A 23,212-nucleotide genomic window follows, 5' to 3' on the forward strand; every position below is an offset into this window, starting at 1 on the left:
TTGAAAAGTGGAGCTCAGGGGCACTGCAATTCACAATCGTGCAGGACTGTAAACGATCCCTAACGTGGAAAAATGCCTTGAGGTAAGTCACGAAAGAGGACTTGAAAGCAAGGCAGAATTGCAGGAACAGAATTTCAAGAGGGACATTGGTCTCGCCTCGAAAACACATGGAAAGGGGCAGAACTTCTTCAACAATGCCGTTGGCCAAAAAGGGCGTACGCGTTTTTCCTGAATATTTTCAGGAAAACCGCGTACGCCCTTTTTGGCCAACCAAGCAGGCGCGCGGTGCAAACCAACACTACAAAGAGGTACAACTTCGCATCAGTCCGAAGGGCCATCCTCACAAAGTGTAAAAACCAGAAATGCAGGATAGGGCGTGGAGAAAAGCGAGCCTTTTTTCGCTGACTGTGGGACGGTAAATTGCCAACGGCACTCTGGAGAAGCGTAGTTTATTTCCCAAACATCTAAGAAATGAAGCTACAGAGCATACGGCACTTCCACTCACGGGCGCGTATCTTGGGAAAACCAAAGCTCGACAGGACACAGGCACCACAACGTTTAGGGCTGGTCTGTTTACAAGAGCCTCGACTTGGATACAACCAAAATCTCCCTGGAAGGAAAACATGGATAAAGGAGATGTGATACTTATGTACAATGGAATATTACTCAGCCATGAAATCAATGAAATAAGGCCAGTTGCAACAACTCGGGTGTACTTGGGTACGATCATTCTAAGTGACATAAGTCAGACAGAAAAAAGAGACTTATCCTCAGGTATCAGTTATAGGTGGAGTATCAAAATGGCTATACGCGAACTACATGCCAAGAGACACAGAATCACACATTTGGAAAACGTACCTATGACTGCTAGGGTGCAAAGGTCGGCTGAGGTGAGGCATAAACCAGGAGTTTAAAATGAGCACAGATACCGTTCCATAGACCAAACAGGCAATCAACAAGGCTTACTCTCAAGCTCAAAGGACTAGACTCAGCACACCCTACACACCGGACCCTGACCCTGACCCTGACCCTGACCCTGACCCTAACCCCACCCTAACCCTAACCCTAACTTACAGGTGGCATCTAAACATGGATACAAATGAACAAACTTACAAAACACAAACAGCGACACACATTCAGAAAACACAACTGTGGCTACAAAAGGGGTGGACGGAGGGATAGACCAGGAGGCTGAAATTAGCATACATACCCTTCATGGACAATATAGGTAATCGACAAGGACCTAGCGTAGAGCACATAGAACTCAACACGTTGAAATCTCCGGAAGAGAATACGTAAGACTGCTAAGAATATGGAAAAAAATATGTAGATGTTTCTCTTTATGTGAATCAAGTGGATGTACACCAGAAAGGGACACAGCATTGTAAATCAGCTATAATCCACTATAGAAAAATGATAAATTACAAAGAGAGAGAGAGAGAGAGAAATTCTTAGTAAATTCTTTCAGCAGCGGTGACCCAACCTGGAGTCACATGATGTAGACCCAGAGCTGGCTAGGGCCCTAAGGCTGGACACTCCTGGCGCTGAGAGACACCTGGCGAGGATGTGCCAGGAAATGGAGCCCCACTGCAGTCGTACTGCCTGGTCCCCACTCCATGGGCCCCGTATCTCCAGGTGCAGGGGAGCCAACCTACAGCTAGCCTAACCCTCTAACCCTGAACCTCTAACCTAGATCCTTTAACTCTGATCCCTCAAAACCTCATCCTCTTAATGGACCTTCTAATACTGTCCCTAAGCCTCTAGCCCTGACCCTGACCCTATCTTCTCACCCTGAGCACTGAGCCCGAATTTTTTTAATGAAATGTACAAGTCTTTTATTTTTTTATTATTTATGACTGCGTTGGGTCTGCATTGCTGCACGTAGGCTTTCTCTAGTTGCAGCGAGCGGGGGCTGCTCTTCGTTGCGGTGCGCAGGCTTTCATCGCAGTGGCTTCTCTCGTTGCGGAGCATGGCCTCCAGGCGCGCGGACTTCAGTAGTCGCAGCATGCAGGCTTAGTAGTTGTGACACGTGGGCCCTGAAGCACGCAGGCTCAGTAGTTGTGGCGCACGGGCTTAGTTGCTCCGTGGCACGTGGGATCTTCCCGGCCCAGGGTTCGAACCCGTGTCCCCTGCATTGGCAGGTGGATCCTCAACCACTGCGCCACCAGGCAAGTCCCTGAGCCTGAATTTCAATCCTTAACTCTGAACCATACACTACTCCCTAACCCAAACCTCTGACCTGACCATGATCCTACACCACCTTTAACCCTTAACTATAGGCTCGTATCAGAACAGACTAAAAGTTGAACCCTACTCCAATCCCTTGAAGTCGCATGAAGAAGCAGGTAACTCAGATACACTCATGCGTCACCTGTTCCCTACCTCCCATCTCCTTTCCCCACACCTAAGACCACCGTGCTTCCTTATCCCGTCAGTATCTCAAGCCCCTTGCCTCTGGGGAGGTGGATTTGATATCATCACTTGGCTGCCTTGCAACCTCGGCATCTAAGCATTTGGCTTGCTGCATGACAAAGAAGCCTGGTTCCAAACACCATGAGTCCCTAAGCCTTGAGGCAGGGAAGCTTCTATAAAACACATCCTGCTGAAATAACTCCCAGAGACAGTTAGGATTAACCATGTGACAAAGTCCAGAAAACAAGGGCTCTGTGCTCGCAGTGGGAAGACAACCGTCCCTGCGGAGCCCGCCACACGCCTCCCACCACTCACTCAGGGCTACTGACTGCAGCGGCCTCCTGGCTTTGCTCTCACCACCCCAAACTGTGCTCTAATGTGCTTACAGAAAAGCGGCCTGTTGAAGTAAAAGCAGCATGGGCTGTCTGTAATATACTCCGCCACCAGAAAGGGCCCCTCACCCAACCGTGCTGGTGCCCTGATCTCAGACTTCCAGCCTCCAGAACTGTGAGAAATACACTTTTATTGTTCATAAGCCAACTAAAATACCCAACTGGTGTTTTGTTATAGCAGCCCAGATGGATTAAAACAATCAGCAACGGTGTTTAGGAAAAACTGGAATTTTCAATGAAAAAGGGAAAAAAAGCTCATTTACAATAGCACCTCAATACTTTTAAGTCTGGACCACGACCCTCTGACCCTGACACTAAATCCTGCCCCTGGCCCTGGCCTGACCCCAACGCCGACCCTGAACCCTCATCCTCACCCCCTGCTGCCCCACAAGATATGATGCCATTACCCAATATCTTTCATTTAACATTTTGACGATATGGGGAAATCGTGCCAGGAAACTAACCAGACCCTCCAGACGCCTTTGCTCTCATGTAGCCAGACGCCGTCTATTCCAGCTTCCTGTGTTTAATCACATACCACGCCTCCCCTAGGCGTGCCAGAATGCTACAGACTTCAGCAGTAATGCAAACGGTGAAAGAAAGCACAGGATTCTAATTTTTTTTTTATTTATTTTTTTTTTTTGCGGTACGCGGGCCTCTCACTGTTGTGGCCTCTCCCGTTGCGGAGCACAGGCTCCGGACGCGCAGGCTCAGCGGCCACGGCCCACGGGCCCAGCCGCTCCGTGGCACGTGGGATCTTCCCGGACCGGGGCACGAACCCGTGTCCCCTGCATCGGCAGGCGGACTCCCAACCACTGCGCCACCAGGGAAGCCCTGATTCTAATTTTTTAAAGTTTATTTTAAAACATTTTTGAAAAAAAAAATGTAGCCAAGAATTTTAATTCCACACAGGAAACAGAAGCAATGCCAAGAAGGCTAAAGTGCCGTAACTACCTTTATTGGTATCGCTTGTGTATCAGTTCATCAAAACCTTTGTTTCATATTTCTCGCCTTAATCCCCTGAAAGTTCCAGATGGGCAAAAATACTTTTCAATACGCAGCTGGCTTGTCTTATGTGCTTAATATTATACATTTGTTGCTTGTTTTGCACGTCTATGGCTGCACTACTTGCAAGACGAAAGTCACATATAAAAATACAGACTAATCGAAACACAAAAGTCAGCCATTGTCTAGAATGTGGTTTACAGTACAGAGCTTGCAGACAACACAGACTATATATATAAGTCATCTGTCTGAAAACAGAAAGTAGTGTCTCAGACTGACTCCGGAGAAAGGTGCTGACACACAGGGAAACTCACTGATGATTCTCCTTTATGTTTATTAGATAGATCAATACCAAATTATTTCACATATATTATATTCAATATCTATATATATATATCTTGTAACCAAATTCTGGTTTAAAAGTCACAAACCAACATGTAAATACAAAATGTTAGGAAAGGTTTAACATACATAGGGGAAAACATGTCTTATGCCTCGCAAAGACTTTCTACAATCTAGCATAAAGGCAAATGTGGTTGAAAAAAAAGGAAATCCATATACAATTACAGAAAAACATTTAGTCAAGCCACCTAATATAAAATATTTCAGATATCATGTCCAAAAATGTCCACGTGTTGCAGAGGTCTCTACAAATCAATTAGAATGACGTCAACAAGATCTGCAAACCGAAGTCTTAGCAAGTAAACGTGACTCATGCTTTTCTCTCTGAGACAATGAGGCTTGACGTTCAGTTAAAGGCAGGTAAACACGACTATGAAGAAACCCTTCTTTAAAACAGCTTAACGGTACCCATTTAGGGCAATATACCCGCTTTCCCAGCTATGTGTGCACGCAGTGTTCTGTGATAAAATGACTCAGTTACTTTAAAAAAGCATAAATGGCAAAACAAAATAACCAGAACTCCGCGAAGCTGGTAAAACCACAAAGACACTGAAATCCAGCAACACCTGAGAGGCTGCGAGATCAAATGAATCATAAAATCTGGATGACTCTGATTTGGGGTTTAACTTTGGTTAAAACTGAAAAGTCTGAAAAGAACCAATGTTTTGGAAGAAGCAGTGTCACTTGTAAACATCCTGCCACCTAACTAAAAGGACGGCCTCTTCTTCTAGACCCACGACTTAATAAGACAGGAAGCTCTCAACACACAGCGCTGGAGAAGATGGATTCCACAAGTCAAACTTGAGTGAAACTGTTCTAATGCAATGTACCAAACACGCGTTTGTTCTTAGGAAAAATTACAAAACTAACAAATATTTTTCTCCAGAATTATAAAAGATAAAATCTATGAATCAGTACTGTTATGTGATTACAGAACAATAGCCAACTGAAAAAAAAAACAAAACACCAACCCACAGGCCGTCTACACCGTCCCCAATCCATTTCCTGCAGCCAGTACTTCCCACCTGCTCTGAGGACTGAGCCTTAGACACCGTTGACTGTATTTAAAGTTGAGTCAACAGTACTCTCCGTCTCTGGGGCAAAAGTAATGCAGCTCATTACTTACACACAACACTTGTTTCATTCTTCAGGACTTTCTTTGACGGGATTACTCAATGTTGGTTACTTTAAAGGTAACAAAAGGTGTCAGAAAAAAATGCCTTGGAATTCTTTTGCAATTCCACAAAGACACCTGGCAATCTGATACGTTCATTCCTCTCCCCATCACAATTTTTGTTTTTTAAAATTACAATTGACAACTCACGTAAGATGTAATTAATTTACTTAAAATAAGAGAGGGCTTTTCAATCAAGTATCCACGTTCCAAATAACTAAAACATTTAGTTAAATCTTTTAAATTAATCTTTTAATAAATCTTTAATTACTCGGTGCCAGTAATTAAGAGGTTGATTCCGTAAAATTCAAACTTGCACATAGGCGTGTCCCACTCAGAAAAGATTTCATACACTTAGCAACTTGTGCTTTTTGTCTCACCTTTTATAAGAAACACAGATTAATTTCAACTTCAGTTTTCCTTTCTGATGCAGACACGTGTACCTTGTGTAAGAAACGGTCTCCAGGCCACCTCCACGTGTAGACCTCAGCATTTCCTGAGAGTGTGAAGTCAACCCCTCCTCCAGGAGACTCTCGCCCTTTTGAGATATTCCCCCTTGCACCTTATGTTTGTCAGACTGTGTTTACAGAAATCAGATGACTGGATGAAAACTCTACAGGACAGTCAAGGACAGACGAGAAGACGAGATGCAGAGCGGGAGCCCCTTCCTCCTCCAGTGCACCTGCTGCGGGCAGCCCTCCAGGAAGGCTTGGCCTCCTCCCCTGGACCACAGACTTACTTTTCTCTGTAATAAAGCAGGTAGTACTTCAGGGGATCTGGCAGAGGGAGGCTCAGGACCTTCTCACGCAGGAAGTTCACCGGGGGCTCGGGCTTGGTGTCCGGCGGGGTTGTCACCTCTTCTTCTTGCCGCTCGTCTTCCAGGTCTCCGCAGCTGGTGTCATCAGAGGGGTTGGAGAGCCGACTGGCAAACACCTCTTTGTCCAAAAAGACAATCGTTTCCATTCGGCGGCGGCGAACTCTCCTCCGTTTAAACCTGGGAGTGTTCTTCAGTCCGTTCCCGTTTTTGTTCACAGCTTCCTGGTGGATGACCTTCTTAATGGTGCCCCGGATGGCAATGCGCGCCAGGTCCTGGAGGCTGCGAACCGCCAGGGGTGCTGTGCAGACAGCGAGACCGTCAGCCTCACCCTCGTGACACCACAAGGTCTAGACACCTGAGAAAATTCTAACCACATTTTCATTTACTGGCATATTTACAAACACATTACAAGAATAGGACAGTGCAACTAACACACCATTGTAAAGCAATTATACCCCAATAAAGATGTTAAAAAAAAAAAAAGAATAGGACAGTGCTGTAGGCCAATGTTAATTATACTCTAATTTGCATTCATATGGTATTTTTCAAAAGATATTTTCAAATGCACTGACCTTTAAATCAGATAAGAAAAGGAAGCAGTACTGCTTGGCTAATCAATCAATGGAAGAATAAGAACCAGGGTTACAGCGTTTGGTTCTTTGACAACCGGCTTCATTTCCCTATTTGCCGTGTTCAGTGATGCATTGTCTCATCCAGTAGAAATACAGTGACCACATGGCTCTACAATTCTTTTATCTGTTTTAATATTTTCACAGTATTTCAGAAATTTAAGAATTTGTCCCTTTTTTATTAAAGTAGAGAAACAGCAGTTCCAAAACATTTTTAAGAACAAAAGTCCCAAAGCACATCAAGGAAAACTAAACTCTGGTAATGAAAGCTCAAGTTGGGCAACTGTGTAGGCAATACACACACGGCAACACAAGGGCTCTTCCGAGGGGAGAGGATCACCAGGGGCCATGTGCTTACATGCATGACACTGCAAGTCAGCACCACTTCTTACCCCCCGAACCTAACTTCTCCAAAAAGTAACAACGCAAACTATCCGGAGGGCTCCTCTGCTGCCCACACCTCTGACCAGAATCACAGAGGCCCGAGCAGAACCTGCTCAGCGCCCAATGCCCTGGAGGCGCCCCCGGCTCGCAGCACCCTCCTCCCCTTTGTCAGGACACTGCACTCGCCCGGCCCTCACACTCCGCCACGCCGAGCAGGAGGTGGTGGCAGCACTCCTCCCCCGCCACTCCACTTGTTGTTGCCCCCTTCTCAGACCTCCCAAGGGCCAGCTCTGGCCTCTCCAGCTCACCCCGCGGTGCCGTCGGTGGGGGCCGCCTCATCCCCTGGCCTCCTCCTCTTCCACCCAGCCCGGCGAGCTCCTCTCCGCTTATCCTATTAGTCCTTGGTTTGACATCCATCCCGTGGCTTCAAATAACACAGGGCAGCCAAAGGCTCCCCAGGTTCTAACCCAGTCCTGCTGGGGTCAGGGCCTCCTGCAGACCCGCCTCCATAACATGCCAGCCACCTCAGGCCCACCTCCCTCCTCAGACAGGCCCTACACGCCTCCTGAGCCCCTGCCACTGGAGCCCCGTGTCTTAGCTTCAGTCTTTATCTCTTGCCCAGAAAATCCCAGCGGCCTCCTGACCAGCTCAGCCTGCAGTCTGGTCACTCACCCGTCCATCCGAGAGCTGACCCCATCCCCTGTGCAGCACACGACCACATCCTCACGGCCTCCGTGCGCACTGCCCTCATCGACGTGACTCTACTCGTCTAAGAACCTCTGGTCCGGGAGACAAGATCACAAGTTCCCTTCAGGAGCCCTAAATAGCATCGACATTGTTCATTGTGCCACGTTTGCTTTGAAGCTTCAAAACCCCCATTCTCGGGGTACCCTCCACGTCTTCATGATTCTTACCCAGGCATGATCAAGACACTTGTCGTAGATCCCACCTGTGACCTCACCTTCTGAAACTCTGCAGGGGCTCTGGAAGGCCGTGCCCTCCCCACCCACGGGCAGTGCCTGCCTACCCATTCCGGTGGGATTTTCAGGGAGCACACATTTGACGAATTCACCCTCCCCTGACCACCAGGGAATCCAGAATACAGAAGTGCCACATCTTCTATTTAGAGTTTTTTTTGGGGGGGGGGGTTGTTTTTTATTTTTTGGCTGCGTTGGGTCTTCGTTGCTGCGCGCGGGCTTTCTCTAGTTGCGGCGAGCAGAGGCTACTCTTCATTGCAGTGCTCAGGATTCTCATCGCGGTGGCTTCTCTTATTACAGAGCACGGGCTCTAGGTGTGCGGGCTTCAGTAGTTGTGGCACATGGGCTCCGTAGTTGTGGCTCGAGGGCTCTAGAGCGCAGGCTCAGTAGTTGTGGCGCACGGGCTTAGTTGCTCCACGGCATGTGGGATCTTCCCGGGCCAGGGCTCGAACCTGTGTCCCCTGCACTGGCAGGTGGATTCTTAACCACTGTGTCACCAGGGAAGTCCCCACATCTTCTATTTAAAACATGGGATGGACTCTACCACCTACATGATAAACTCGGGTCTAACCCACCTGCCCACCTCACGTTCCCACGACCCCCACTCTGGCGACTCTCCGCTTACGCCTATTAGTCCTTGGTTTGACATCCATCCCGTGGCTTCAAATAACACAGGGCAGCCAAACGCTGCTAACCCTAACCCTGACCCTGACCCTGACCCTGACCCTGACCCGGACGTCCCCGGCATACGTGCCCCGCACACCGGCGACGTCCAGCTCACGGCCAGTGTGCCTCTGCTCACGCTCCTCTTCCCTTCTCTTTCTTTCTAGGGGTTCCTTTTCATCCTTGAATAGCAAGCACAAACATCCTAAAATAACCCGAAATAGGCTAAACGTAGACTATAATTTTTTGAGTGACTTTTTAAACATCACTTGTAAAACTTTAAAGGCTTCAATGGGTGGAAAAGTGTTCTTTAACATTAAAAGGTTTCTTATGAATTTTATTTCTCTTCAAATTCTAACGACAGTGAAAAGATCTAAACAGTAAGCAAGAATCTTCATACTCACGTAACTGGACAAGTCGTGATTCTCCTGACTCCGACTGGCAGGGCTGGACGAGTGGAGCAAAAGACACAGCCAGAATCTTTTTGGTTTCCCAGGCGGAAGGACCCGTCCGAGTTATCTTAGTCAACTATCCCAGAGACAAAACGAGAAGATTCAAAAGGTCGGACTACTGGGAGTGCCGATTTAAATATAATCATTCCTATACACAACCTGAAAAAACACAGACACTAAAAATGAAAAACCCTGACAATACGGGCCTGCAATGTGCCCATAATGCGATGTGACAAGAATTACACGTAACTTAATGATATTCTTGCAAATATACTCAAGCTTCTAGTACAGAAAATATATCTAACAGGGAAAGAAGTTAACGGGTGACAAGAGGAAACAATCAGAGAAGGAATGTGGGGATTCTGATGAGACAACCTTCTTGGACTCTACAGAAAAAGTGCACGTGGCGGGGGAAACGTAAGGAGATGGGGCGATTCTCAAGTACAAGTCGTTAGAGACCCTCACAACCAGCTGCGATGCTTCAGCCTAACGGAGTCCTGGGCTGTGGTTTCTGGAGGGTGGGAACCGGAAAGAGACCATCTCGCCCCCACTGAACAGCAGCAGGAACCTCTCGAAGGCAAATGGCCTGATTGCTTCAACAAATAAATTGCAAGAAAGAAAGAAAACTTGGAGATTAACAACACCAAAGAGGCAATCCACCAAGTGCAGGACACAGCCCTAAACGGGGTCCCATTCAAGTAAGCTGTTCAGCCTGGTTTTGAGACAATCAGGAAAACCTGAATGCTAGCTGGACGCTTCAAGATATTAAGGAATTACTATTAACTTTTTTAGGCTGATAACGGTTTTGTTATGAAGTTTAAAAACACAGAGCCCTTATCTTTTGCAGATACAAACTGAAATATTGAAGAATATTTTCTTTCTTTTTTTTTTTTATTAAGGACGTTCACTACAGTCTTTACATAACAGTAAATAACAATAAAAACGACATACAACCTAATGTCTGATTATAGGAGCCAGATAATTAACTGGTCAATGGTTCAGCCGGCTACCACATAAGCACTAAAAAACGATGATGTGGAATATTAAGTAACTTAAAATCATATTCACAAACTCTGTTAAGTAAAACACCTTAGTGTACAATAACCTTTTTGAAAGGATACAGACTAAGAGGAGAGGGCTACAAGAATCGCACGCTAACAGTCTTTAGGGACTGTGAATAGTTTTTCTTAATGTTCACAGCTTCTGGATTTTCTAAAATAAATAATTACTTTTCAAACAAAATGAATTGAATGCTAATATTTTAAAACTGAAGAAAATTTCACCAAAGCGCACAGTCTCCTAACATTTGTCGTTTCTGTTTTTCCTAGTTGTTTGGGACGGATAGGTTGCTCACTTATTGCAATCTGTTTTCCCAATGAAACACAGTATCTAAAACATACAGAAACATGCGTAGCCAAGTAGTCCTGGACAAGATTCCCACTCAGCAAGGGGTTCTGTAGAGTACCCGCCACCGTGGAATTTAACAATTAGACGAGCTACCAAAATAGAATTACTCTAAGATTTTTTTTATGTGTACTGTAATTCCAATACTAGAAAAAGCATAAAAGAATAGCTAAGGGGGGGCGGGGGGAGGAGGGGGAGAGGACAGAAAAGACGAGGAGGGAGGAGAGAGAGGGCGGCAGGTCAGCCTTGCAGTGCAGGCTCTGGGATGCCCGCCTGAGTCAGGACCTGCCCCGCCTTGGCTGCCTCTACGGCCTGTCTCCTCCTCAGTGAAATGGAGGGCATTGTTACAAGAGTTACGAAGGAAAGTGCACGTCAGATCCCCGGAACCGACGCTGGCAGGCAGCTAAGTGTGCAAAACCGTGGGTTACGTGGGGACCTGACCTTCTCTTCCAGCGGCATGACCAGGACGCCCCCGACTTTGAGGAGGCTCTTCATGTACCCCTCGTGCTGCTTCTGCACGCCTGCCCCGCAGTACACCCGGTCATACTGAGAGCAGCCTGGAGAGATCTCCAGGCAATTGCCGGTGACGAAGGAGGGCTCGCAGAAGTCAAACCTGAAGCAAACAATGTTTTCCACAACTAAATATATCACATTAGAACAAGCCTACATAGTAAATCTACACTAGACACGGGTATGTTTTCATTGCACAATCCCACAGCAACATAGCAAAATCAGAGGCAGAAGCTGGACACCAGACTTCAGGAAGAATTACGCTAGTAATAAGCAGAACCCTAGAAATTCCAAACCAAATATTGTGAAAGTCAATATCATAGGCGCAATCCAAGCTTAAATCACCCAAGCTCCAAGCATCACTACTGGCTATTTTTATTATCTTATTTTATTATCTTCTATCTTTATTATCTTATTCAAGATCTACTAACCGAATAAAAAGAGGGAAAATTATATTTGGTTTTTCTAAAAATTTTAATCCCTAAAATAAGAACTTTAACGCATTGTTTTAAAATGCAAGAGCCAGCTACATGGCGCCATTTAAAGACAAATGTGGGGCTTCCCTGGGGGTCCAGTGGTTAAGATTCCACGCTCCCAACGCAGGGGACCCAGGTTCGAGCCCTGGTCAGGGAACTAAGGTCCCACATATTGCAACTAAGCCCATGCACCACAACTAGAGAAGCCCACACGCCGCAACTAGAAAGCCTGCACAGCCAAAATAAATAAATAAATCTAAAATAAAAAAATAAAGACAAATGCAACAATTCCATTTTGCAAACAAGTAGGCGATAAAATGTTGTCTCTACTGGAAACACGAAAATTGGGAAAAATGAACATTCTATTTGTTCTCTTATACTGGTGAGAAATTACCTTCAGGTATCATATTTAAAAAACTTGGGCTGCCCTGGTGGCGCAGTGGTTAAGAATCCATCTGCCAACGCAGGGGACACGGGTTCGAGCCCTGGTCTGGGAAGATCTCACATGCCGCGGAGCAACTAAGCCCGTGCACCACAACTACGGAGCCTGCGCTCTAAAGCCCGTGTGCCACAACTACTGAGCCAGCGTGTCATAACTTCTGAGCCCACGTGCCACACCTTCTGAAGCCATGCGCCTAGAGCCCGTGCTCCACAACAAGAGAAGCCACCACAGTGAGAAGCCTGCACACCGCAACGAAGAGTAGCCCCTGCTCACCGCAACTAGAGAAAGCCTGTGCACAGCAACGAAGACCCAACGCAGCCATAAATAAATAAATTTGTAAAGAAAATAAAAATTAATAAATAAATAAAAAACGTAAGGCCCTTAAAAACACAAAATATTTTAAGAATAATTAGAACAGATACACACATATCCCTGACTCTCCTGCCACAGTTTAATCATGTTTCCTGGAACACGAACAGTAATAAACTGATTTCTTTCCATTTAATCCAAAGTTTAAGTTATAACTGACACCCAGAACCACAGACAGATTTGATCTTACTTGTCGAAGCTGTCACTTGTCCTGATGAAAAAGTCCAGCTTCTGCTTCGCATACTCTGTCACATCTGAATGGAGTTCCACCCCGTGGTTCACACCAAAAGGACCTAAAAGGTTTCAGGATAAGAAAACATGTAGAATTAGGGCGAGAACCCCTACTCTTTATTTCTGTTTCATAGACTACAACACATTTGATTTGGCATGTATAACTACAGAAATACACGTTATTGGGCCTAAATCACCCAGCCCAATATTTAAATACGCAGGCTGGCCTCTGCTCACCACATCACCAATACTCTTTCCCACAGCTCCCTAAAGCCTGGACCTCCCTGTCCTCAAACTTCCACGGAATCACTGAAAATGTAAAAAAGCCAAGGCCTGTAACCAAGAGTTCAAAGTGCCACTAATGAATTAAAGAAGAAACATGTATTTGCAAATGAAAGTGGACACAGGCCTGTTTTCCATCAAAGGTCTCCCCAAACACTCAGATGTGGTGTTTAAGTCTCACAAAATAGGTTTTAATCATCATTAAAATAAAACTATAATTCCAAAATCAAAATGAAACTTTTTTAATCAAAAGAAATTTATCAGTAACTGGAAATAAAGCTGTGAGAAAAGTTAGGAGCCCACTTGATGAAAGCGCTTCCTCCACATACAAACGCCTCTGGGTTAAATCTCGGTGAGAACTATTGACACAAACAGCTTCGTTAAATCTCTGTGTTGTAAGAATCCATTTGTATGAAGGTCGGACTTCCCTGGTGGCGCAGTGGTTAAGAATCCGCCTGCCAACTCAGGGGACACGGGTTCGAGCCCTGGTCCGGGAAGATCCCACATGTCGCAGAGCAACTAAGCCCGTGTGCCACAGCTGCTGAGCCTGCGCTCTAGAGCCCGCAAGCCACAACTACTGAGCCCACGTGCCACAACTACTGAAGCCCATGCACCTAGAGCCCGTACTCTGCAACAAGAGAAGCCACCGCAATGAGAAGCCCACGCACCACAATGAAGAGTAGCTCCCGCTCACCACAACTAGAGAAAGTCACGTGCAGCAACGAAAACCCAATACAGCCAAAAAATTTTTTTAAATACAAAATAAAAATAGGGTTTCCCTGGTGGCACAGTGGTTGGGAGTCCGCCTGCCAGTGCAGGGTACACAGCTTCGAGCTCTGGTCCAGGAGGATCCCACATGCCGCGGAGCAGCTGGGCCCGTGTGCCACGGCTGCTGAGCCAGCGCTCTGGAGCCTGCGAGCCACGGGTGCTGAGCTCGCCTGCCGCAACTGCTGGGGCCCGCATGCCTGGAGCCCGTGCTCCGCAGCAGGACAGGCCACCGCAGTGAGAGGCCCGCGCACCGCAACGAGGAGCGGCCCCCGCTCGCCGCAGCTGGAGAGGGCCCTCGCTCAGTGGCGAAGACGCAATGCAGCCAAAAATAAATTTTAAAAAAAATGCAAAGAAGAAATTAAAAAATAAATTAAATTGAATTAAATTAAAATAAAAACATTTGTATGAAGGTCAAAACAGGTAACGCTCATCTGTGTGATGGAGGTGAGCATCTTCCCCCTTCTGGAGGGGTGGGGTCCTGCTATGGGGCGGTGGCCATGAGGACCTCTGGGGCACAGACTCTTCTCCGCATCTTGTTCTGGGTGATGCTTACATGGAGGTGGATGTAAAAACGCAGCAAGTTCCACGCTTCACACTTGTTACTTTACTACGGGTAAGTTATACCTCAATTTAAAAAAATCTGCATGTGAAAATGAACAGGGCCCATAGGGCTTTATTTAAAAGACATACAGGGACTTCCCTGGCGGTCCAGTGGTTAAGACTTCGCCTTCCAATGCAGGGGGTGCGGGTTCGATCCCTAGTTGGGGAACTAAGATTCCACACGCCTCGGGGCCAAGAAACCAAAACATAAAACAGAAGCAATTCTGTAACAAGTTCAATAAAGACTTTAAAAATGGTCCACATCAAAAACATCTTATAAAAAAATAAATAAAAGACATACATATAAAGTCACAGTGCAGCATTCAACCCTACAGTCCAACAGAAATCCTGGTAAATGCAACCCTCTGTGCGCCCACAGCTTTGCACTCTGCCACTTGGTTCATCTGGCCCCTTCCCGGTGCAGCAGCCTGGCCCCAGGCCCAGGCCTCCCTGCCTCTGCTGGATGACTCACGCGCTCTCCTTTCTCAACACCTGTCACGTACAGAGCTGCTGCTATAACATTCTCTCATCAAAACACAGCCTACGGGCATCCTTGGTGGCTCAGTGGTTAAGAATCCGCCTGCCAATGCAGGGGACATGGGTTCGAGCCCTGGTCCAGGAAGATCCCACATACCGCAGAGCAACTAAGCCCGTGCGCCACAACTACTGAGCCTGCGCTCCACAGCTCGCGAGCCACAACTACTTAGCCCACGTGCCACACCTACTGAAGTCCACTCACCTAGAGTCCACACTCTGCAACAAGATAAGCCACCGCAATGAGAAGTCCGCACACCGCAACAAAGAGTAGCCCTCGCTCACTGCAACTAGAGAAAGCCCGTGCACAGCAAGAATAAATAAAAACTAACTAAATAAATAAATAACCCAACGCTGCCAAAAATAAATAAATAAATAAAATATCATAAAAAAAGAATAAACATGGTTATAAAAAGAAAAACCACAGCCTACTTGAGAAGTCACATTTCCAGTGTTTATATCACATCCACATTACTCCGTTTCCATCCCCACTGCTCTCTTGGTCACTTGCCAGAGACCAAGAAAACTTGCCTTTTTTCCCCAATCATCATGTTCTCACCAGCCCCTCACCTTTGTTAGGCACTTATTGAGGACACACCTCCTATTCCCAAGAAGCTTCACACCAGACTAAAAACACATATCCCCTGACCCACCCCAATAAAAAGAACTAAAAGCGGAGGGAGTACGGGGGGCGGGCAGAATGGTGGCACCAAAGACACAACACTGAAACTAGTCCCACAAGGCCCCCCAAGCAGAGCATCACACGACACTTTCAGGTTAAGCTGACAAGTGCTGCGTCCTCCCCACCGCCAACTGGGACCTCAAGAAGGGAGCGCCCTCAGCAAAGGGGTGGAGCCACAGAATGAGCACAGGAATGTGGCAGAAAGGCTGCGGTCAGAGAGTAAGAACCCCTAAGTCAAATGAAACACTGCAAGCCTCACATCTGCAGGCACTGGGAGGCCAGCAAGGTTTCCACCTCTGCAGTGATCTGCACGAAGCACCGTCACGGCTGAATGAACCAGACAGGGAGGCCCAGGACACACAGCATCCAGACGGTGAGAACGGTCCAGTGCGCACAGCTTTCTCCCTGCAGATCCAAGATGGCTACCCGTGAAGGCAAACTCTCAAGTCACCTCCTTCAAATACATCAGAGCACCACGCAGCGTCCACTGCAGCCAAAAACACGGCTTTCCTTCCTTCAGAACCCTCCTCCCCTAGTAACTAGTGAGATTCCCACGGAGGAGGGGACGCAGGAAAGACAAACAACAACATCGATTGTAAGCCACTTCTTTATAACTTCTACACAACATCAAGTGCAGCAGGTCAGCTGAGGTTTACTTTAAGTCACCTTTTCCTGAGCATTTCATTTCTTTTCAGTAGCATTTCTAATCTAACCAGTTTGATAGCTCCTCCAATTTTTCAGCTCCAACAGAGGGAATTACAATTCACTAATTCTGGAATGATGAATAACCCGGGCTCCCTTTGCAAAGCAGTTTCAATCCAAGTTAAGTTCAAAAAGCATTTAGCTTAAAAAAAAAAAAAACTTCACATTTAATAATCTGAGGGTAGCAATTTATAGCCTAAAGTCAGATGATCAGAATCTCAAAACTTCAGCAAATTCTAAAGTATATGAACTTATAAAGAAACCAAAAGTTTCATTCCATATCCACAAAAAGCAACTGTTACTGCTAAGATTTTCTTAAGTGCCTGTATCAACCACAAAGAAACAATATTGTGATGGACCGCTAATGATTTAAACATGACTTTAAAGCCGTTATTACTTGAAATCACCGATATTCGGAATCTTAACACTGACCCGGTAACAATGTTAAGATACTTAAGCCGAAAGCTTTGACATTTAGCAAACCTGGGAAAACAGGCTAAATGGCTTCAAATGAGATAACTTGTGAAATCCTTCCCATCCCTGGAATATATTTAAAAATAAACAACTTAAAGTATTAACTTTTTTAGTATTAAAACAACAAAAACAAAAACTGCTTGGAAGAACTTTAACTTCCAGGGGACTTTAAAGTTAACTACTCCCAGTTTAGAGACCATGACAGGGCAGCCTGAGTGACTGTATTAATCGAGAAATGACCATGAGGTCCAGATTTATACAATGTCTAGGTCCTCCGTCGTCCAAAAGGAGGGTGTGCCGATCAGATGTTGGAGGTGCAGGCTGGGGGGACAGGAAAGCTTCAGAAGGACCCTTCTGTTCCTTAGGGGGATTTCTCGATTAATACAATCACCCCCCCCCCCCCAGGGACTGTGTGGACACCACGACGGCCGGGAAGGCCGAGGGCAGTTACAACTCGGTCTCCACAAAAGGACCCGCTGCCGGCAGGCTCTCCCTCCTACGTGGGACAGAGCCAGACTCACCGAGGATGAGCCCCACCATGGAGCTGAGGTAGCCGGTGCCGCTGCCCAGGTTCAGGAAGGAAAGGCCAGGCTGCAGGTCCAGGGCCTCCATCACCTCCGAGTAGATGCACGGAGCGGAGAGGTGGATGTTCCCGTGCTTCCACGCCAAGTCCTTGTACGCGTTCTCCTTAAACTCCTCGAGGTAATAGTCGGCGCGGTCAACAGCTCGGAAGGCCTGCTCCACCAGCTCGGAGCGGATGTACTGCGCCGCCTTCAGATGGTCTATCAGCTCGTCGTTGTCTTCACCAGCACTCACCGCGCCTCCCATCTTCGGGACCGCGCTTACAGAAAGCTGCCGCTTTAAGATTTTTAAAAGGGCAGTTCATACTAAAGGTTAGAGCGGAGCAATAAAAGTTCTAAACACATACCAATTTCAGATTCTGAATTCTGAAAGTAATACAGATGGAATATATTTAGTCATCACCCACCCCTCCCACCTTACCCTCCTCCACTCCCAAGAATGCCAGATTCAAAAAAAAAAGTTAAATTTGAAATTCAATTATATCCATCCAAAAATAAGTTTGTAATTTATAGTATGGACTGAATACAGATGAACATGCAATACCTAAAACACAGCTGACGACTTAAAAACATCATTAAAGTATGAATTCAAAACTTTACCAGAAGTCATCATTCTAGAAAGTCAAGCATTTAGGATTAAAATCATCTTGAATATACACCCATCTCTCTTTTTTTTTTTTTTTTTTGGTCGGGTCTTAGTTGCGGCATGTGGGCTCTTTCATTGCGGCATGCGGGCTTCTCTCTAGTTGTGGCATGTGGGTTTTCTCTCTCTAGTTGTGGCGCGCAGGCTCCAGGGCACGTGGGCTCTGTAGTTTGCAGCACTCAGGCTCTCTAGTTGAGGTACACGAGCTCAGTGGTTATGGTGCCGGGCTTAGTTGCCCCGCTGCATGTGGCATCTTCGTTCCCCGACCAGGGATCAAACCTGCGTCCCTTGTATTGTAAGGCAGATTCTTTACCACTGGACCACCAGGGAAATCCCGAATATGTATCTATCTTAACAGGTATATATCCACATATGGAAAAATCATTGAATGTAAACATAAAAAGAGAGCAGATATGTCTACTAGAAAATCATTCTAATATCAACCTCTTTGAATATTTCAAGTGTTGTAGATCCTTTTTTTTGTACATAAATCTTCAAAAGCAAAAAAAAAAATTTTTTTTAATTCAGGTCAACAAATAATAAAAAGTTATTCATTGTTCATCTGAAATTCAAATTTACCTTCTGTCTTATATTTTATCCAGCAACTCCACATCCCACATGCGCATAAACACCAAGTCAAGCAGTCCATTCAAGCTCCGATCTGGATGTTCTGATGTACAAATTTCAGGCAAAAACAACACCCACAATACCCTCTTCCCCACGAAACATACTGTGACACACACCTCACTGTGACGAACACAGCACCCGTCTCAAGGCTACAGCTTAGGAGCAAGAGAAGCTGCTACTAGAACTCCCTCAACTCCTCGAAGTATCAATACCTACTACACAACCTTTCCAGCTCGTCAACAACGGAAAGTACATTTCCGCTCCCCTCCCAACCGCCTTCAAGAAGACAAAGCAACAGCACGTGTTCCCCTCTGAGCCGGCTACCAGAACACCACGTACCCTCCTCTAGTTCACAGCGAAAATGCTCCTTCACCTGTAGAGGTTTCACTCTTCCTAAACAACTCCAATTTTATACTTACCCTAGGGACTTTTACTTCAAATAAAATGGTAATGTTTACAAAACATTTGATATAAATTGCTGGGAAAAAAGAAAACAGCACTGACTTCCCGGTGGTCCAGCGGGTAAGACTCTGCGCTCCCAACGCAGGGGGCCCGGGTTTGATCCCTGGTCGGGGAACTGGATCCCACATACATGCCACAACTAAGAGTCCACATGCCACAACTAAGAGTCTACATGCCGCAACTAAGAGTTCCAAACACACACACCCCACACACAAAACTGGCAATTGCAGTGGGAGAGATTTCCCCAGGAATGAAAGCCACCGACCACACAGACTTATCTTCAGCTTCTCACAAGGACACAAAATGTGTGAAAGGTGGGACTTTTAATACAAATGCTCTTCTATGTTATGGCTGGAACAGTTCATCTTCATCGTCAAGATTTTAAAGCTGAAGACTTCCCTGGTGGCACAGTGATTAAGAATCCGCCTGCCAACGCAGCAGACGTGGGTTCGAGCCCTGAGCCGGGAAGATCTCACATGACGCAGAGCAACTAAGCAACTACCGAGCCTGCATGCCACAACTACTGAGCCCATTTGCTGCAACTACTGAAGCCCGTGCGCCCTAGTGCCCGTGCTCCACAACAAGAGAAGCCACCGCAATGAGAAGCCCGTGCACCACAACGAAGAGTAGCCCCCACTCGCTGCAACTAGAGAAAGCCCACGCACAACAACAAAGACCCAACACAGCCAAAAATAAAAAATTTTTATTTAATTTAAAAAATAAAAATATATAAAATAAATTAAAGATTTTAGAGCTGAATATTAGACTTCCAAATCACTAGGATCTTCCAATTATTAGATTCTCACCCCCACTCTAAATTGTTTCAGAGTCCTTCCTGCTTACACTCCACGGCAGTTAACTCAGCCAGATGGGATAAAGTGCTAATGAGGTCAAGTTTAATCCTGGGCGAGCCACTTAGTTCTGAGGCTAAGGCCTACAGCCCTAGTCTTGGACAGTCATCTTAAAATTGGGGTCACTAGTTAAAAGTCGGGTCATGTTTGCTTGCTTCAGGGAAATGTCTGGCACCCACACATCCTCCAGGACGGACCTGAAAGCCACCTCTTCACCCAGAAGCCTGCAAAGTATAATGTTCTATCCTCAGAAAGCAAACACGAAGTATATGTTGGGTATGTTTCACTGTCTATTAAGTATTTATCCCTTATTTTCAACTTTGCCTCACTTTGAAAGTTTATTCCACGTGCAAAGGCTAGGTTTTTAGTAAAACTAGCAACCAACTACAACCTTTTTACAGGCACCACCTGCCCGTCACGACCTCATTTTGGCTTTACGACATTATTAGACATATTGGGACTGAGAAGTTATTCTCGTGATCACACACTAGTGTGAAAGGACAGGGCTGCCATTCAACCCCGGGCCTATGTTCTTTACCCCACACCAAATACAGCTTTAAAAAATCCTCAAGGGAGCAAAATTCTTTACCAATGAACACACTGGTAACCTCTACCCAAAATGACAGACGAAATAACTACGTGGTAACCCTATCTGCTGCCACTGGTAGGCTGCACGTGATAACCTGTAGGATCTGATATTTACTATTAACTTTCCCTGGCAATCTAACACTCCCTCACACTGCAAACAATCACTGCTTATTACTGACCACGAATGTGATCAGTCCTAACACCACCAAAAACACCAACAACAGGTTAAGAGGTGTCCTTGCCAAACCAAATCTGGACCTACAAGCCACTCAAATTCAGTTTTTCCAAGTAACGGCAAGTCATTTTTCGGATGCTGCACTCGACTATACTTTGCAACCCTGAATTCACCGCTCCGCAGTAACCGGGCACCACCCAACAAGAAAGCCTTACTCTAATGCTGCTTCTTCCAAAACCAGCCGTAAGGGCACAGGGAGGAGACGGCGCTCACCCATCTGGAGCAGGACCAGGCATCGGAAGGTCTCAGGTGGACAATCGAGGAGGCTGTGACAGTGGCCAGGCTAACGGAGCATGCAGCTCTGATAGCCGGGGCCAAGATTCAAGTCGACGCTGGGTTTATCAGGCTACTTATTAAGGGCAACATGGACAAAGTAATTCAGCTAGATGAGCTGGGGAGAAGGAACCAAAACCACACCTCCTGCCGCAGGAATAATGGAAGAAATGAAGACTTCTTTCATTTTGAAAACCAAAACTCTCACAAGGAATGCAGAGGGATTTTTTTTTCCAAGTACTCGAAAGGCTGCCATATACACACTATACACGAGCCTGATAAAAGCCAAGCCAGTGGAACACGTGTCGGATGGAGATAATTTCTGCTAAACACACAAAAAAATGCTTTCTAAAACTGGAACTGAAAATACTGACACGTTGTCAGAACGAGGAGTCTCTCCCCGCCAGGGATGTCCCGCGCCAAGTACAAGCAAGGAGGGGGCCCAGGCGCTGGTCTCAGGAGCCGAAACCCACCATCTCCAAGGGCCCCTCCCACCCTAGCGTATGGCTCTATTTCTCCCCAGCAGAGCCACAAGTTCCGACTTGTTTATACAGGAACCTGCCGGTCTACCCAACACTGAGAATGCAGTTGTTTACTTCAGCCCCTCCTTGGTCAAAAAGAACGAAGAAAACGTTGACAAGCACATGAGCGAAGGGGGGAGATAAAGGACTTCTCTGATGTGCAAACATCAACTTGGGAGACACAGGCCCCCGCAAACACAAACAAAACACACGCACCAAAGCCCGGCGAGCTCTCCTTTCCCAACGGAAGGCGTCTTTCAGGTCTTGCCTGAAGCTAAGTCCCCAAGGCTTGAAGGGCCAATACTTCCTTAACAGACTGTCACCTTCTGAAAAGGTACAACCTGTTTCAAACCTTGGTAACTCTCCACTTGCCGTGCTAATCGCAAATGTTTCCTACTTAGTAAGTCAGGGACGAGCGTCTGGAGAATTAAGTCAACCCAAGGGGTGTAACCATGCGCACCTGGAGAGACCTCGGGAACCCCCGGAACGCTGGAGGGCGGACCCCCGGGGAGGGGGGAGGGGCGACGGGAGACGCCTGGGACGCGGAGGGGTGTTTATGCTTGGGGGTGGGGAACGAGAGGACAGCGGAAGAGGACAGGAAGACGGGGAGAGGAGAATGCGGCCCTGGGGGAGGGTCCGGGAGCCCGGGACCACGGGAAGGGGAGGGGTGGAGAGGAGGGAGAGAAGGGGAGGGGGCCGAGGGGCCGCACCGCCCCCATACCCCGCTGCAGGCCGGGCCGAGGGCGGCGGCGGCGGCGGCTCAGTACCTCCTGGCTCGGCGGGCCCGCGGAATCGGCCGCTGGGCCGCACCTGCAGCTCTTCTGGCGCCCCTCGCCAGTCCGCCTCCCACTACGCAGCCCCGACCTCCGCCGCCGTAAACATCCACCGCCCCACTGCGCCTGCGCGCCCGAACGCCCTACTGCGCGTGCGCCCGGGTCCAGCGTTTAAAGGGGCAACGGCGCGGCGGAGGGCCCCATCCAGACGTCCCGGCCGGCCACGCGCTCCGCTGGGAGGCGGAAGTCAAAGGGCAGCCGCAGGTGAGCGTTAACTCTTCCGCGCCCCACCGCGAGCCAGGACTCAGCTGTGACCACGACGGGCAGGGCTCACTCCTTGGAAGTGACCTTCCAGGAGGGGACCGACCGGTGAGGAAGAAATGAAAACACAGGGGATGGACAGCAACTGGCGGCGGCGGTGGCTACTGTGGCTTGGATGACACGGAAGGGACATTCCAGCGAAGATCTGCAGGACCGGAAGGATCCAGCTGTGCCAAGAGAGGGTCCAATGGCTGCAGGCCAGGGAGAGCTGAAGTGGGCAGGAGCCCCTACCATGCCCACCCCTGCGAGGGGTCCACACAGCCCCGACTTGCACACCCACCCTCACTGGCTTCATCGCCGCCTCCCACGCCGCATCCTGATCAGCCCTTCCTGTCATTCTGCGTCTCAGAAGTGGCGTGCCCCTGCATCCTGGCCCACTGGCAGATCCTCGGTGTTACTTCCCCGGCCACCCACCGACGCGGGGGGGCCTTTTGCCCCGATGCCACACATCCCTTGTGGGCCACCTGCCCGGCCTACCCAGTAAACTTTGTGAAATCTGCCCGAACCTCCTTTTGCTCAGCCCAAACCTCACATAGGTTTTCCAACTGAGTCTTTA

General features: G+C 47.4%; 1 protein-coding gene across 2 annotated transcripts; it reads right to left on the reverse strand.

Annotated features, from left to right (window-relative positions):
- Positions 1–5,663: 5,663 nt before the first annotated feature.
- PCMTD2 (protein-L-isoaspartate (D-aspartate) O-methyltransferase domain containing 2) lies at positions 5,664–22,443 on the reverse strand. Of its 2 annotated transcripts, none has more exons than XM_060033228.1 (6): positions 22,330–22,443; positions 17,303–17,639; positions 12,699–12,801; positions 11,153–11,324; positions 9,260–9,383; positions 5,664–6,500 (listed from the first exon to the last, which is right to left on the reverse strand). In XM_060033228.1, exons 2-6 carry the CDS (start codon positions 17,607–17,609, stop codon positions 6,121–6,123), a joined length of 1,086 nt encoding a protein of 361 aa, XP_059889211.1. In that variant the 5' UTR covers positions 17,610–17,639; positions 22,330–22,443; the 3' UTR covers positions 5,664–6,120. The 2 variants fall into 2 exon arrangements, with proteins under 2 accessions (XP_059889211.1, XP_059889212.1); XM_060033229.1 differs by lacking the exon at positions 22,330–22,443 and adding an exon at positions 22,023–22,063.
- Between the last annotated feature and the right edge of the window lie 769 nt (positions 22,444–23,212).

The sequence above is a fragment of the Delphinus delphis genome, chromosome 15, assembly GCF_949987515.2.
Source record: "Delphinus delphis chromosome 15, mDelDel1.2, whole genome shotgun sequence".
Taxonomy (NCBI): Eukaryota; Metazoa; Chordata; class Mammalia; order Artiodactyla; family Delphinidae; genus Delphinus; species Delphinus delphis.

What these genes read in the sequence shown, in the direction of transcription:
- PCMTD2 (XM_060033228.1), bottom strand. Translation starts at nt 17,609, where the DNA reads ATGGGAGGCGCGGTGAGTGCTGGTGAAGACAACGACGAGCTGATAGAC. An exon ending in TCATGCCGCTGGAAGAGAAG is followed by an intron (nt 9,384 to 11,152) that starts GTCAGGTCCCCA and finishes TCTCTGGGATAG; the next exon opens with TTGACTAAGATAACTCGGAC. An exon ending in ATCACGACTTGTCCAGTTAC is followed by an intron (nt 6,501 to 9,259) that starts GTGAGTATGAAG and finishes CTGTCTGCACAG; the next exon opens with CACCCCTGGCGGTTCGCAGC.